General features: G+C 50.7%; 1 protein-coding gene across 9 annotated transcripts in view; it reads right to left on the bottom strand.

The window, feature by feature from the left end:
• Positions 1-16,608, bottom strand: part of SECISBP2 (SECIS binding protein 2) — a 47,349-nt gene that overhangs the window by 2,067 nt on the left and 28,674 nt on the right. For 7 of the 9 annotated variants that reach the window (XM_025423592.3, XM_025423586.3, XM_025423591.3 and 4 more), the window contains 4 exons: positions 8,715-8,881; positions 7,995-8,133; positions 6,535-6,691; positions 5,854-6,074 (listed from right to left, as the gene is read on the bottom strand). In XM_025423592.3, coding sequence (XP_025279377.1) covers positions 5,854-6,074; positions 6,535-6,691; positions 7,995-8,133; positions 8,715-8,881 — 684 coding nt within the window. The remainder of the gene's footprint in view (positions 1-5,853; positions 6,075-6,534; positions 6,692-7,994; positions 8,134-8,714; positions 8,882-16,608) is intronic. The other 2 variants (XM_049093268.1, XM_025423585.3) reach the window with 1 other exon arrangement.

Here is a 16,608-nt window from a genome sequence, read left to right on the forward strand (position 1 = left end):
GGAATCACTTAATTTCTGTTTTTCCAATTTATGAAAGGATGTGACATGAGTTCAAATCACCAGCTGGAGCAGAGATGTACACAGGGCAGGTACAGAGAAGGTGCGGAGCTTCCTGCCTGCTACAGGTGTGCCAACTACTCCGGCATCATCTCCTGTGCACTGACCAAGAGGCTCTCCTAACCCAGCCGGGGGGGAGTTCTATGGATGCTTCACCACATGGTCATGATGGACTGAGTCGACCTCCAGCTCCTCCCCTCCCTGCAGGCCAAGGGTAGGGGTGGGATGGGGACAAAGGTTCCAACCTCCCCAATTACTTGGGTGACTCCCTGGCAACCAGCCCCTGCCCAAAGTCCACCTTCATTAACATGACACCTTTACTGAAGTTATCACAGGTATTCCAAGGTGTGAGCCAGAAACCAAGGACAAAGACTAGATAGGAAGTAGAGTCTATTTCGGTCATCTGAACAACCAAATAGGTGTTTCTTACAAATCACAACATTGCATGAGGTGACTATTTCCTGAATACTCAGTGTGCGCCAGGCCGCTAGTTAAGCGCCTCGTGCATGTTAGCTCCTGTGTGCACACACCCGGCAGGAGAGAGGCTGCACCCACACAATGGAACCCCAGAGCACACACAGGTTACCAAGTATGTGACAGAGCCCAGCTGTGGGCTCCCTGACCACCACCACCTGCCCTGCTGCCAAGCAAGGTGCCAGGCAGGGTCCGTGCACGGGGAGAAGAGCCATGGGGCTCTGTGTGCAGGCAATGTGCCTGCCATGCGGGGGGCCCAGGAGCCCCGAATCTTTACCACGAGAGAAGTACATACGGGTGTCTGTGTACAAGTCACGCAGAAATCACGAGTCCTCACACAGGCAAGTGGAACCACCCAGGACAGGTATGGACAGCCACCAGACATCACCACGGGCAGGAACAGACATCACCACAGGCAGGAACAGATTTATCACCAAGTACGAAAGATTTACTGAGCAGCCTCAAGGTGCTCCAGAAGCACAAGAGAACATCTACAGGAAGGCACCTGTGCTCTCAGCCACAACATACCAATTCTGTGCTAACCTAACACTCTGAAATACTTATTACAACTGGGATTTTTTTGAGGAATAAAGAATATGAAAAAATATACATATGAGAACAAGCCTTTAAAAAAGAAAATAGGGGTCCCTGGGTGGCTCAGCAGTTTGGTGCCTGCCTTCAGCCCAGGGTGTGATCCTAGAGTCCTGGGATCGAGTCCCACATCGGGCTCCCTGCATGGAGCCTGCTTCTCCCTCTGCCTGTGTCTTTGACTCTCTCTTTCTCTCCATGTCTCTCATGAATAAATAAGTAAAATCTTTAAAATAAATAAAAGTTGAAAGAAAGAAAGAAAGAAAGAAAGAAAGAAAGAAAGAAAGAGAAAGAAGAAAGAAAGAAAGAAAGAAAGAAAGAAAGAAAGAAAGAAAGAAAGAGAAAGAAGAAAGAAAGAAAGAAAGAAAGAAAGAAAGAAAGAAAGAAAGAAAGAAAGAAAGAAAGAAAATAAATAATACCTGGCTAGCATCACCAGGCACAAGAGCTGCTCAAAGCCACAAGACATAAAAGCAGGGACACGGAGTGGCAGACCAGAGGTCCCCAGATGCTGCTGTCGTGTGCAACCTGAGCAGCCAGGAAGAGCGCTGTGAAGCAGTACAGAAAGGACACCTGGCAAGGCCTCTGGAAAGACCCACCTGAGAAGGAATATGTTCTTCCTAAACAAAAATGAAACCATGGAAGAACCAGGAAAAACAAAAAACAAACAAAAAAAACACAAACCTACAATAACCTTGGAGTGTTAAGGTGAAAGAATGGCATAAAACCTAAAATGTAATAAAAACACAAAAATAGAAAACGCTATTATCATAACACCCAAAATACATTTAAAAAATAGGAAAATGACAAACCAGAGAAACATTTACAACTCTTACCCAAAAGGCTTTATTATATAAAAAAACACAAGTCGCTATTAAAAAGATCAACATCCCAAAAGACAACGGGCAAAGAACATGAACCACCAAGTCCTTTAATAAGTAAGCAGCTGCTCACCTCCCCCAAGCACGCACACTCCACAGAAGGCAGGGCCGGGCACGGGCACAACCGGCTCTGGGTACAGGCGGAGGTGCAGAACCCATGCAACCCACAAATACACCCACCCTCACGCCCTCAGTGTGGAAGCCACAGACACGTTCCCACAAGCAGAAAGGACAGGGTGCAAGATGCATCCTTGTTCACAGCTGTTGGCATCTGGAAAGAACCGTGCAGAGTCTGTGCACGATGCTAAGAGCTGGACCCCCAGACTAACCACAAAGCTAAAAACAAGGGCCAAAGGGCCAGGGTGCCAGACCTCCCTCTGTCTCTCTCACACACACACACCCTGCCTACCAAGGACACATCGAATGTGGCAATGCTGGTTGCCTCTGGGGGCTGCAGGAATCTGGGGGACTTATTCCTCAAAAGGAAACCCAGCATCTGGCTCACCAGGTGGCACGGCCTGCCCCAGCACGTGCCTGAGAAGGAAATGTCTCCCTGTGCCCCTATCACCTGGCACTAGTTACAGGATTATCCAATTTTCTTTCAAGAGAGGAACTTCTCAAAAGCATGGCCTGCTGCTCTGGGAACTGAGAACTCACTCTGCAGCCGGCTGGATCAGAGTTAACATTCAGGGCCCACATCCATTAATTCTGCCCACCCCCTGGCCCAGATCCTCCTGAAGACAAGAGGAAGTGAGGAGGAAGTTAGCTCTGGGGACAGATATGTTCAAGGAAAGCCACACTCCCGGGTTGGCAGGGAAGCGGGCAGAGGGGGATGTGGGCAGGGTGGGGTCCTTGACTAGAATCACAGTGACTCTTTCCCAACTTCCCGCTGGAGACTCCTGTGCCCCTGGGGGTTCGCCACGTGGTCTCTCTCTACCTCGTGTCCCCCACCCTCAGAGCTGGTCACAAATGCTTTGCTGTCCCGTCAAAGGGCCCGCTCTCCAGGTCTCCCCAGGCTGGCACCAGGGCCTGGGTTTCCAGAGGGCTCCCACCATGCTAGCTGGTCAGAGGAGCTTCAGGGTGGCAATGACAAGGTTCATGCTGATTACCAGTCGGGTCAGGCAGGGGGTGCCCATGTGACCAGAAGACCTGGGCATGATGTCCTAGGAGCTTCCCAGGCAGACGACTCTCCACACGTGCATCCCGAGTGACTCCCCTGGGAGAGACTGGAAGGCTGGGTCTGTCTCACACGGCGGCGAGGCTAGATAGTTCTGCTCCACCCAACACCTAGCCTGCATTATCAGGGAGAGCTGAAAGCAACTCCAAGGGCCAGCTTCCCAGGATTCAGACGACGACACAACCTAGAACAAGCAAATGCTCAGGACAACTGCTGTTTGAAATTCAACTTCTGAACCACTAGGGGGAAGACCAACCTGAGCAGACGCAGTACTTTCACACAGTCTAAGAGGCCACGATACTAAGTTTTTCCTTTAAAATGACTGCAAGCCACTGCCTATCTCTTTTAAGAAGAAAACATTTATGAGGTATAATAATCAAGCTGCTTTGGCCTCAAAGCAGAAATACCCCTAAGAACTGATGACGAACAGCGTATCTGAATGTGCAACCAATGCAGACGCCTGTTGGCCAGGCCTGACCCCTCTGCCCGGTCAGAGGAAGGAAGGCAGCTCACGGGAAAGGCACGGTGGACCGCCCACTGCACACACATACCCATTTTCTTAGTCTGTTTTTTAAGGACACAAATCACAGGAGAATTCAAGACCAGAGCAGGAAGCTCTAATGGAAAGACAACTGAGCCGGCCAACCGGCCAGTGAGGCCAGCGCGGGGAGCCTGGAGCTGGCCATCTACAGCCTAGCACCAATTCCCTGGGGCCTGGCGGCTACAAGCAACACTGGGCACCTTCCAAATGGAGCAAAGCTCTGAAGAGGTGACGGCAAGCTGGCGTGCGTCACCCAGGCAATGCCGGAAGCTGCACTTCTAGGGGCGAATGTGAGGACGGACTCAGGGTGGATGCTGGGGCCCCACACCAGGGGGAGCATCTTGCCCAGGGGACTCAGAGACATGCCCTCGGGGGCTCTCCAGCACAACAGCAGCCCCACTGGTCAGCCAAGAGTGGGGACCCTGGAGTAGCAGCATCTTTGAAAAACATGCTCAAAATGCTCAATTCTGGGGTCCAGGCAGGGAGTCAGGGTGATGCTCACATTCACTAGCTGGAGAAGCACTGCCCTACAACGCAGCTCCTGGCCTCTACATGCCAGCCTCGCTAGCTTCCTGGCAGCTGAGGACACAGGTGCCCAGGGGCCACTGGCCATCTGCAGAAGCATCTAGCCAGAGACCCAAACGGCAAAGCAGCAGCCAGGAAGGCTCTTGGGGGGCAGGAGCTGCACACCCCTACATCTTTTCCACACACAGCTCAGGGCACGGACCCAGCTCCAAAGTAGCAGCAGTGGCAACAAACACAGAGACTTCAGGACAACAAACACAGCTCCCGAAAGTCAGAAATGGAAAACTTTGCCATGGTTTAGAAGACGCAGGTGAGGAAGATGCCATTCTGTAGGGCAGAAAACAGAACCAAGGAAAGGCTGAAAAGATGGCGCAGAAGACACTGCTTGGTGCCGTATGCTCCAGAAGGGCAGCAAAGGGGCCCTGCATGCAGGTGTACAAGTGGGGGTCTGCGTGCTACCCACCATCCTCCCAGGGAGGAGGGAGGACAATGGAGAGCGGGTGAAGGAGAGCAGGCCTCTGGAGAGCCAGCAGACTGGGCTCTGAGTCCTGGTTCCTGGACGCACCCCTGCACCTGCCTTTTCATGAGCCCCCAGGGAACACGCTCAGGGCAAACAGGAAAAGCACACAAGTAGGCACCAGTACCCCCACACGCCAGGGGGGCCAGGGAAGGGCAACCCCAGGAAGATGGCTGCAGAGAGGTGCAGAGAGCCCCCAAGGAGCCCAGGTGAAGCTGTGGAATGCCCCAGGCATCCTGTCTTAGAGGAGGCTCAGGCTGCAGGCAGGAGCTTAAGGGCTGCCTGGTGTTATAGCCCAGCGCTGTGATTGGACCCAAGTGAGGGGCGCAGCCAACACACAACCAAACGGCAGGTGCCTGAAGCCCCCTTCTGTCCCATTCCGGTGTTGAGGCCCACCCTCAGCTAGGACCAGGACACAGTGAGCAGGCAACAAGCAGGTCTAGCTGCTGCTCTTGGACCCTGGGTGCCCAACACAAGCCAGGAAACCTCAAGTCTTCAGCTGCGAAACGGCAGCCAGAAAAGCCCAGGGCAGGATCCAGACATGTTCCCTGCAAGGTAAACTGTGCAATATGGGAGAAGAAGGTGCCCAGTAAAGGACTCCATATGCTCTGCAGGCTCCCTTGGTCCCCTTGGCAGAGGAGGACACGGGACCAGCATCCCCCTAACACGCAGCCTGAGGAGGGCCACAGGGGACACGTCACAGCCTGAGTCTGTGTGTCACCTCACCCAGCCCACTGCATCCCATGAGACACAGCCAACTTTCCAGGGCCAGTAAGAAGGCCAAGCCCGTGGACAAACCGCATCCTTAAATTAGTGGACAGGGGAGTGGTCACAGACATAGCAAGTAAGTTCAAAACAGACTGCCTGGCTGCCACTCACAGACTTCCTGCAGCACGGCCTCTAGGGCCCCCCACACCCCCCAACAGAGGGACAGCATCCCAGCCACCAGAGGCCTGCATGGGCCGGAGCGCACAGGGGCCTGGCTGCCTCAGAGAGCAGGACACCGGGTGGCCAAGTAAACGCTGCAAACACGGCCCTCAGTCAGAGAGGAGAGAACCAAACCAGCCCTAGCAGCCGGGCCCACAGCCCTTGTTACCTTTCGACTGGATCTTCTCACAGTTGGGAGAGATGATGATGCATTTGAGCTTCCTGAGTTTCAGATGCTTGAGGACCTCCCGCAGCCCCAGCACGAGTCGGCGTTTGGTCTTAGCCTTGACTGGATCCTTCTGGTACATGCGGTCTTGGAATCGCACCAGCTCCTTCAGCAGATCCGTGACACAGGCATCCACCTCCTTGCTCAGCATCTGGCTGCAGTAGCTGAAACAAGGTTCCTGCTGGCGGCAGCCCTCTCGGGAATCACAGCACTGAGCAGTCCGTGCCCAAGAGCTGGGGCTCACCTCTACACCCGGCTTCCCCTGATGGCCCACCACACACCCCGTGGCAACTACTGCCCATGAGAACCCATAAGTGGGATGTGCCCTGGGAGAAACGTGGGACGGGAAAGACAGAGTTCCCTCAGAAATTACAGACATTTACCTCGAAAGGGAGCCCACCCCCCAACACACACGTCCATTGAAGTGCACCTCCCATACCACGTGTGTAGGGCAAGGATCTGCAGAAGCAGATTAGGTGGCCTTGCCCTGGGCTACGACAAGGATGAAGGCTGGGGCCTAGCTCGGCAGTATGAGTGCACCAGGGCAGCAGGGCCCCACACTCAACATCACAGTGAGCACATCCGTCCCATCCCCACAGGGGGCACAGCACCACAGCCACTCACTCCCTGAATCTCCGGCTGTGGATCTTGGGGCAGCTGGCGCCATTGGGCACCAGGTGGCAGCCCTCCGCCTCCTTCTGGAGCTCAGCTCTCGGCGGCTCTTCTGACCCGCTCTCCACTGCGGGAGCAGAGGACAGCACCTCCTCCGGCCCCTCTGCAACTTCACAGAGACACAAGTCAGGGCACAGCACCTGCAGGGCTGGGCACTCAGGCCGAGGATGGAGGCCACCTGTGCACACTCATGGGGCAGCAAATACGGGGCAGCCCCCATCCCGGTACCATGGCGGGTGGCAGAGCCATGAAAGATGGGAACAGCTGGGGGACGCAGAAGGACTGGACGACTTTCTGCTCTGCCTGGAGGTGCCTCCGACCTCCACTTAAGCTGGTATTTACTGTGGCAAAATATTCATAAAATATACCATCCTGACCATTATTAAATATGCGGTTTGGCTGCCAAAACTGGTTTTTAATTTTGAAATTTAACCTGAAGTTCATAATGGGAAGTTTTAAGAACAGTTTTAGCATTCCCAATTCTTCATACGATGGTTGAATTCATTCCTTTAGCAAACAAATATAAAAAACATCTGAACCCAAACACCTAAACTATGAGCTTCAAGTTCACAGTTCCCAAATTACTTCCAGAGACTTCCAAAGGTCAAGTGAGATAACAGCACCGGAGAGAGAAACTACCCGCCAGGAGGGCAAAGGTGACAAAGACAGCCTCCTGTGGGCTGACTTCTCCCCCACCTGTGGGCAGACCTGCTGGAACACCTGGAAGCCTATCTGGTGGAAGCCTGAGGGCAGATGGCAGTGGACCGACCCCTGGAGCCCACAGTCCCACCTGGGCACATGCCACAGGAGAGAGTGCTTACGTCCTGCGCGCACGCTGACCTACTTCTACTGACCCCGAGAGGGAACTCCCAGAACGTCCACCTGCCAGCTGGCACGTGAACATGCCTGAATGCCATGCAGCAATGACAATCAGAACCCACTCCTACAGGCCACAGACACACGGCTGGGTGCAGAGGCAGACTGCAAGATCCCACTAGAATGAGGTCAGGGCTGTGGCCCTGGGCCAGAGGGCAGGGGGGCTGTCCTGCTTCTGAGCTGGGTGTGGTACTCACTGTATGAGACGTCCTCCAGCCACACACCAATCTGGGAGACTGTTCTGAACACACAGCTCAATAAAAGGCTTCCTAACATGTTCTATCTATGAGACCTGACTCTCACGCTGGGGGAAGCAGCTCTGAAGTCAGGGTCATTCACTCTCACGGCAACTTCAAGCTATAAGGACCACCCAATGCCACACAGATTGCACTCGGGGCCTCGCCCCCTGTCCCCTGACATGTCCCCACACCCCACACAGAGGCACAGGCATCAGGAGCTCTACCCGCCCACTGGGATGCCCTTTCCTCTCAAGTCACTGCACGGTCCTCTGGGCAGCCAGCACAAGCGCTCAGTACCTGAGGGGTCAACCTGCTCGAAGGCCTCATCGTCACCGCCGCTCTCCCCGTCCGGCACAGCGTCACTGGCAGGAGCTGGGCTCACAGCATTTTCTTGGAGACGCTGCTGCTTTCTCTCCTGCCGTTCTTTCAAAATGATCTTTAAAATTAAATAAGCAATTGAAACACCTAAATACTTATGTTAAAAATAAGCTCTTTTGCAAAATAAACCACCCAATTTCAGCTTGCAGCATCATGCCTTTTTGCGTTCCCACAGCAGCGACATGCCCTCCATCCCCCAAGAGGCTGGGACACATGTCCCCCAAGTGTGCAGAGCACATGTCCCCCAAGTGTGCAGAGCAGGGTATGCAGGGTATGCAGGACCCGGGCCAGACACCACAGGCTGCGACAGCCCCTGCAGAACCCACACTCAAAAATCTCAACACCAGACAGATCACCCAAGGGAGGATGAGGGCAGCAGAGTGTGAACAAGTAGGAGGCAACCCCCCATCCCTGGCTCTGTCTGCATCACTGGAGAACAAAGAGCCCTGCCTCTACAGCAGAGACACCCTGCCTCGTACCCTCTGCCGTCCCACTCAGGGAGAGGACCATGTGTCAGAGAAACACTCACACACCTGGTAGAGCACATTCAGGTAAACATGTGGAGAGCCGTAAGAGATAACAGACACAGGAGAGCCCACAGGTTTCCTAGCACCCAGTTTCGAGGGGAATAGCACATACCTTCTTCAAGGAGGTTGGCTTCTTGGCCTTGGGGACCTCCCTCTGCTTCCCCTTCTTCATCAGCGGGGCGCTGGAGTCCAAGGGGTTGTGTGGGGTCTTCACCTGGCTGAAGTGGTGGCCCTTCTTCCCCGACGCAGTGTCCCTGGAGAGAACCGGCACCGCCCCAACTGCAACACAGAGGGGACATGCATCAGGCCAACTGCCGCACCAGCTCACGGACCTCACTCACCCCATGGAAGATGTTGATTACACAGTCTTCTCATTGGCAACTCAATGAAGTTTAGTATCTTCTGGTAGAGATCCAAAAAACTATCAACTTATTTGAGGACAATCAGCGTCCCATCCCTGTGACGGAATCTCCACGTTGTTCAGGAAGTCTGACAGCGGTGGACCCCACCTTCTGAAACCAAGGTATTTCCAGACAGTGCGTACTTGTGATGGCTCTTTTGAGGGATTCTCTCCCCACACTGTTCAGTTGACGTGGCCTCTGCAGAAGTGGACTACTGGTTTCCACACATGCATCTTCTCTCTCACTAGCTTGTCTAAGATTCTCTCAAGTTTTCCAGGCAGAAACATACTGTCATCCTAGGTCCCCTCATACACAGCTGGTGGCAAGCCCTCCACCATAAATACAAGATCACAATCTGCTCAGCACTCCTGCTGCATTTTCCCAAATCTTGCTCTACTTCTCACCTAGCTCTTGCTCCGAGGAAACTGGTTATTCGTGGCTACTTCTTTTCCCTACCTTTCAGTCAGGACAGCTTTCCGGCTCATACCCAAGAAGAGAAAACAGTATGACAACAAACCCCAGGTACCCACTGCCCAGCTGCAAAACCATCACTGTCTTCCCAAACATCATCAGACCTGCCCTCGCTGGGTTTGAAGTACATTGTAGAGTTACTGGTGTCTTCTCAATCGGGCCTGCCCAGTGCCCTATGGAGAGCACAGCAGCACTGCCCCTAGCTCTCAGCCACTTCTAGTCATGACTCCACAGCATTGCTGGCAGCTCTGCAACTGTGCTTCCCCCTCATTATAGGTTTGAAACATACACATGCCAAGCTCATTTTGAAAAACCACCCCATGCAGACCCTGCTGACACCTGTTCACTCTGTCCCCGATACCACTTCCCAGTGCAGGACCTCAGCTGGGCACCTGTGACTCCTACTGCCTGGCCCCTCCTGTCTGCCCAGTTGCCAGGCGACGCTCCACACAGCATTAGCAATGAGCCCGGGAGTCCCTTCCACATGCACAATGAGGTCGACCAGCTCCCATCCCTGAAACTGGACAAAACTCTAAAAAATCATGTCAGCCCTCTAGGAAGTGACCAAAGGCTTATCACAAACTATGGAGCCTTACTAGTGCGTTCTATCAAAGTCCAGTAAGAACAGCACCAGCCTGGGCGTCTTATCCAGGCTGCTCTCATTCAATCCCTGCTGACAGCTAGTTGGACCAGGGGAGAGAGGCCGTGAAAACCTGCAGCTTCACTGCTCCTGCCAGAAGGAGCTGCTCGATTTAGAACATGATCATTCAGAGACATGATCCAGCAAGAGACAGTATAGCCAGCCCGAGCCGTAGTCCTCTACAGGCAAGCAATAGGGCAAGAGCAAGTCTACCCCACATCCCAGACAATGACAGAGCCCCCTGCAAGTGCAGGAGTCACAGGAGTCCAAGGACACCGAGCCAGGGCAGACCTGACCACAGCCTGCAAGCTGAATGCACTCCAAACCCACACATACTTGTGAACAGACAGCAGAGGCTGTGCAATCTTGATGCATTTGAGCACAACCTCCAACACATCTGTGCTGGGTGGACAGGCAGGGGTGGCCTCTGGAAAGCCAAAAACAGTAAGAACAGGGAGAAATAACTGAGCTGAGGCATCAGTAACCACACAGCATGTGGAAAACAGCCTTCAGATTCAGACCAACGCACTTACTAAATAAAACCCAAGAAATGAAATCATAACCATCACTACTCTCAGGGAAGGAAAAATAAATTCAGAATCCAGAGCTGTTACAACTTATTAACTAAAATATTCGGTATTCAACACAAAATTAGAGACTTTCAAAGAAACAAGGAAGTGTGACCCACACTTTGGGAAAAGGAAGAGAAACTGCCTAAGAGGCACCCACTGTGAGATGTGGCCAAAACTTCAAGGCAACTCTAAGAACACAGCTGAACCTAGGGTTTCAATTAACAGAAACTGTAAAAAGGAGGTCAGCAACAGATATGACATGGCAAAAAAAATCAGAGAAGCTGAAGATACATCAATACAAACTATTCAGTTTCCTGAAAAAACTTAAAGAGATAAAGAAAAGTGAACTGAGCCTGAGCGACCAATGGGGCATCAACAAGCAGAATAATATACATGTGTAACGGGGGGGGGAGAAAAACAAAAAAGTTTCAGGAGAAATAAAGGCCCCAAACTTCCCAAATCTGATGAAAGCATTAGTCTCCAGAGCCAACACAGCCAACCAAGGTGGGATGCATATACAGAGACATATCAGACATGCCCCAGCCCGAGCACTGAAGGCCAGAGGAAGAGAACCCATGGAGAACAGCAAGGGGACAACTGCTCATCACAGAATGGGCACAGGATTGTGCCCATGACATGTCACGGGCAATAGTGGAGGCCAAAACACAGGAGACACCCTCATCTTACTGTGCTGCACAGACCCTGGGTGTTTCATAGACTGAAGGCTGGTGATAACCCTGTGTTGGCAAGTCTCCTGGCACCACCTTCCTAACCAAACTTGTACTTCAGGTCTGTGTCGCAATTCTCATAATTTCTTCAATTTCTCATTACTAATATTGATTATGGGGATCTGTGACCAGTGATCTTTGGTTCTATTATTATAATGTTTCGGGCACCACAAGCTGTGCCTATGTAGACGGCCAACTTAATCCCTGTCTCTCCCCCTCTCTTTGGGCCCATTCCCAGAAACAAGACAGTACTGAAATGAGGCCAAGTAACAACCCTACAGTGGCCTCTATGTGTTCCAGCAAAAGGAAGGCATGCTGAAAGCCGAGATGGGCCAAAAGCTAGGCTTCTTGTGTTAAACAGCTCTCAATACGAAGGTGGTTTCTGAAGGAAATTATAGATGCATAGCAAATACACAATTGATAGGAAAGTGAAATAGCTTTACTGCTGATAATGGAAAACGTTTAGTGGGTAAAAGGTCAAACCAACTGCAAAGTTCCCTTCAACCAAAGCCTCACCCAGAGCAAGGTCCTGACTCTGTTCAATCCCATGAAGGCTGAGAGAGGGAAGGAAGCTGCAGAAGTCAAGTCTGAGGCTAGTAGAGACTGGTTCATGAGGTATAAGGAAGGAAGCCATGTCCATGGCATGAAGGTGCCAGGCGATGCAGCAAGTGCTGGTGTAGAAGCTGCAGCAAGTGATCCAGAAGATCTAGCTGAGATCATTAACGAAGGCGGCTACCAACCGATTGCCAGTGTGGTTGAAAGAGCCTCCCATGGGAAGAAGATGTCATCTAGGACTTGTGTGTTTAGAGAGGAAAAGTCCGTGCCTGGCTTCAGAGGTTCCGAGGATAGGCTGATTGTGTGTTGTAGGCACTAAGGCAGTTGGTGACTTTAAGTTGAAGCCAATGCTCTCTGACCATTCCGAAAATCCTTGGGCCTTTAAGAATTATGCTAAAGTTTACTTCTGGGGAAGACAGCAAAGTAAAAGGATCCTAGGCTCACCTCATCCCACAGTTACATCTAGGTAAAACCCACTATAGTGTAAGTAACCCAGAAAAAGGACCCAAAGACTAGCAGAACAGACACACCACAGCTAAATGTACAGAAGATGCCACATCAAAGAGGGTAGGAAGGGTGGAGACACGGTCTGGGGCCCAAAGGACCCTCAGGACTGTCCATAGGAGGGAGAAATGCACCAGGTGCAGAGAGCGCTGACCCACACCAAGACCTGCACTGGGAAGAGGAGTCACCATAGCATTTGGCTTTGAAAACCAGACTCACCTAACATTGTGATCTCTTACAATGAGTGGGGCTGAGCACCTGAAACTTTAAGAATCAGTGGCTCAGCTCTGGGAAAGCTGGAGGGTGATAGGCAACTGCAACCTGCCCGTAGAGAGACAGCACAATGGCCTCGCAGAGACACAGCAGCTGAGCAGCAGCAGGCTGAAACACGTGGGGTAGACATGAGGAACATCTGTTTGCTGCTCTCAGAGCCTATGTGGCAGGGGCAGGGATCCCTAGGAGACGCTCCAAGAACAAGAGCTGGTGGGTGCCACTTCTGTCCCTACCCCCCAGCCAAGATACACTGACACCTGCAGGAACCAGCAACGTGGACTCTCCCCTCCTGGTTTGATTAACAGCACGTTCCCCCCTCTATCCCAGCCTCCACAGGAGTCCTCCTTGGCTGGCACCATGCACCTCACCCCTACTCTTCTGCAGCCCTGGCCTCTCTGTCCTGGTTGGGCCTCCACAGATTTCCCTGTCCACTGCAGATCCCCACCGGTGCTGGACCAGTGTGCACCCTGCTGGCACCAGGAGCCTAGTCCCCGTGTCCTCCTGTGAATCTAACACCTCCAACATACCCTAGGCCCAAGCCCATCCAAATCAGTGCCACAAGCCTAGCAGTGTGCCAGCAACCCTGAGAGAGGCCAGCACCATTCCACAGTGATTCCTGTCCCTAAGAGAGGAGGAGATTGGGGAATCCCTGGGTGGCTTGGCAGTTTAGCACCAGCCTTTAGCCGGGGGCACGATCCTGGAGACCCAGGATCGGGTCCCACGTCAGGCTCCCTGCATGGAGCCTGCTCTTCCCTCTACCTGTGTCTCTGCGCCTCTCTCTCTCTCTCTCTCTCTCATGAATAAATAAAATCTCTTTTTTTTTTTTTTAAGAAAAAAAAACAAAAAAAAAAAGAGGGAGATAACCACACACACCAGTCCCCCTGTGGCCCCAGCAGAGGGCTGGGGTCAGACAACTGGCCACACTGCAGGGCCTGGCCACCAACAAAAGCTTCTCAGGAGACAACACAGGGAAAGCACCCTGCAGTCTGGTACCTACCACAGCTCTGGCAAACACCTGGTCTGACACAACTAAGCCCAAGGCAGCCCAGACTGGCCCACCACTAACCCAGGAACCAAACCCTGCTCAATGGCAAAGAGAGCCACTGCAGACCACTGGACTGAAGGAAAAAGTGCTGAGGCCACAGGAGCAGGGCACACGCCACACACACAGGAGACAGCCCCTGAAATGCCAGCCTCGAGGGAATAGGAGACACAACACACAGAAACAGACACAGGGAATTAGACAAAGTGAGGAGAAGAGAAGAATATGTCCCACAGAAAGAACAGGACAAAATCACAGCAACACAGAGAGCTACACAAAAACGGTGATAAGTAATATGCCTCGCAGGGAATGTGAAGATATGGTCATGAAGATCCTCGCTGGACTTGAGAAAACAGTGGGGGAGCTCAGAGAGACCCCTGACACAGACACAGAAAACATATAAAGAACCAATCAGAGATGAAGAACGCAGAAAGTAACATTAAAAATATTCTACATGGAATAAATGGTAGATGAGAGGAAGCAGAAGAACCCATCAGTGACCTCAAGGCCAGAACAATGGAAAACAAGCAAGCTGAACAGGAAAGAGAAAAAGAGTAAGAAATTAAAATACACCCAGGGAACTCAAGAGACACCATCAAGCATAATAACATTTGCATTACATGAATCCCAGAAGATGAGAGAGAAAACAGGCCAGAAAATATACTTGAGGAAATAATAGCTGTAAGCTTCCCAAATCTGAGGAAGGAAACAGATCTAGATCCAGAAGGCAGAAAGAGTCTTCCACAAAATAAACCCAAGGAGGTACACACCAAAATACTGAGTAATTAAAATGGCAAAAAGTTGGGACGCCTGGGTGGCTCAGCAGTTGAGCATCTGCCTTCGGCTCAGGGCGTGATCCCAGGGTCCTGGGATGGAGTCCCACATCGGGCTCCTTGAGGGAGCCTGCTTCTCCCTCTGTGTATGTCTCTGCCTCTCTCTCTGTGTCTCTTATGAATAAATAAATAAAATCTTTAAAAAAATAAAATGGCAGAAAGTACTGGTAAAGGCAGAATTTTAGAACTAGGAAGAGGGGTGCACCTGGGGGACGGGGGCCTCAGGTGATTAAGCATCATCGAACTCTTGATTTTGGCTCAGGTTAGGATCTCAGGGTCCTGGGATCTCAGGTTGTGGATTCTGCACTGGCAGATTCTCTCCCTCCCTTCCTCTCTGTTATCCTTGCCTTCAGCACTCTCTCTCCAAAAAACAAACAAACAGACCAGCAAGAGAGCAAACAGTTACATCCAGGGGAAATCCCATAAGGCCGTGCATGGATTTTTCAGCAGACATTTAGCAATGGCCTGATATATTCAAGGTGCTGAAAGGAAAAAACATGCAGCTGAGAAGACTATCTAGCAAGGCTGTCAATAGGCATAGAAGGAGAGAGAAACAGTTTCCCAAAACAGAAGTTAAAGGAGTTCATGACCACTAAACCAGCCCTACAAGAAATATTAAAGGGGTCTCTGTGAGTGGGAAAGGAAGTCCGTAAGCAGGAATAAAAAAGGTCCTTAGGAAGCACAAAAGCAGTAAAATTAAGTATATCTATAAAAACAATTCAAGGGATTCACAAAATAAAAGGATGTAATGTATAACACCATGTATCTAGCACACCATGGAGAGAGGAGTAAAGCCTCAGTGCTCTTAGGATGGGTTCAAACGTAAGTGGCCATCAACTTATGATAGACTGCTATCTGCAGAAGATGTGATTTGCCAACCTAGCTGTAGCCACAAATCCAAAACTCCTAACAGATATTTAAAGAGTAAAGAGAAAGGAATCCATGTATATAACTGAAGAAAGCCAGCAAACCCTGAGAGAAGGGAAGAAACAGAGAAGTACTACAAAACCACCATAAAAAAAACAAAATGGCAGTAAGTCCATACTTATCAACAATGTAAATGGCCTAAATGCTCCAATCAGAAGACCGAGGGTGACAAGAGTGAATAAAAAATCAAGACCCACCTATACGCTGCCTACAAGAGACTCGTTTCAGACCCGAAGCTACATGCAGACTCAAAGTGCAGGGATGGGAGAGCATTTATCCTGCAAATGGAAGTGAAAGGAAAACCTGGAGACCAATTCTTATATGAGACAAAACAGACTTTAAGACAAAGACAAGAAAAAAAGGCGGACAAAAGGGGGCAATCAAACAAGAAGATATAACAACTGTAAATATTTGGGACCCAACACGGGAGCACCCAAATACATAAAGCAGCTAATAACAAACCTAAAGGAAGTAATCAATAGTAATAAATTAACAGTAGGGAACTTAACACCCTACTAACATCAATGGATAGCTAATCCAAACAGAAAAATCAACAAGGAATCAGTGGCTTCGAATGACACACTGGGCCAGACAGATCCAAAAGATAGATAGATGGATAGATAGATAGATAGATAGATATTCGGAACATCCCATCCTAAAACAGCAGAACGTACATTCTTTTCAAGGGCGCATGAAATGTTCTCCAGAATAAATCACATATTAGTGCACAAAGCAAGTCTCAACAAATTCAAGGAGCTCAAAGTCCTAACATGCATCTTTTCTGACCACAACGCTATGAAACTAGCAATCAACCGTAAGGAAAAATATGGAAAGATGGAAGATTAAGAACATGCTATGACAATGAATGGGTCAACTAAGAAATCAAAAAATAAATCCAAAAGTACACAGAAACAACTGAAATTGAAAATACAATCGTCCAAAATCTTTGGGATACAGCAAAAGTGGTTCTAAGAGGGAAGTTTATAGCAATACTACAGGCCCACCTCAAGAAGAAAAATCTAAAATAAACAACCTAACTTTACACCTATAAGGAGAGAGA

Source organism: Canis lupus, chromosome 1 (genome assembly GCF_003254725.2).
Source record: "Canis lupus dingo isolate Sandy chromosome 1, ASM325472v2, whole genome shotgun sequence".
NCBI lineage: Eukaryota > Metazoa > Chordata > Mammalia > Carnivora > Canidae > Canis > Canis lupus.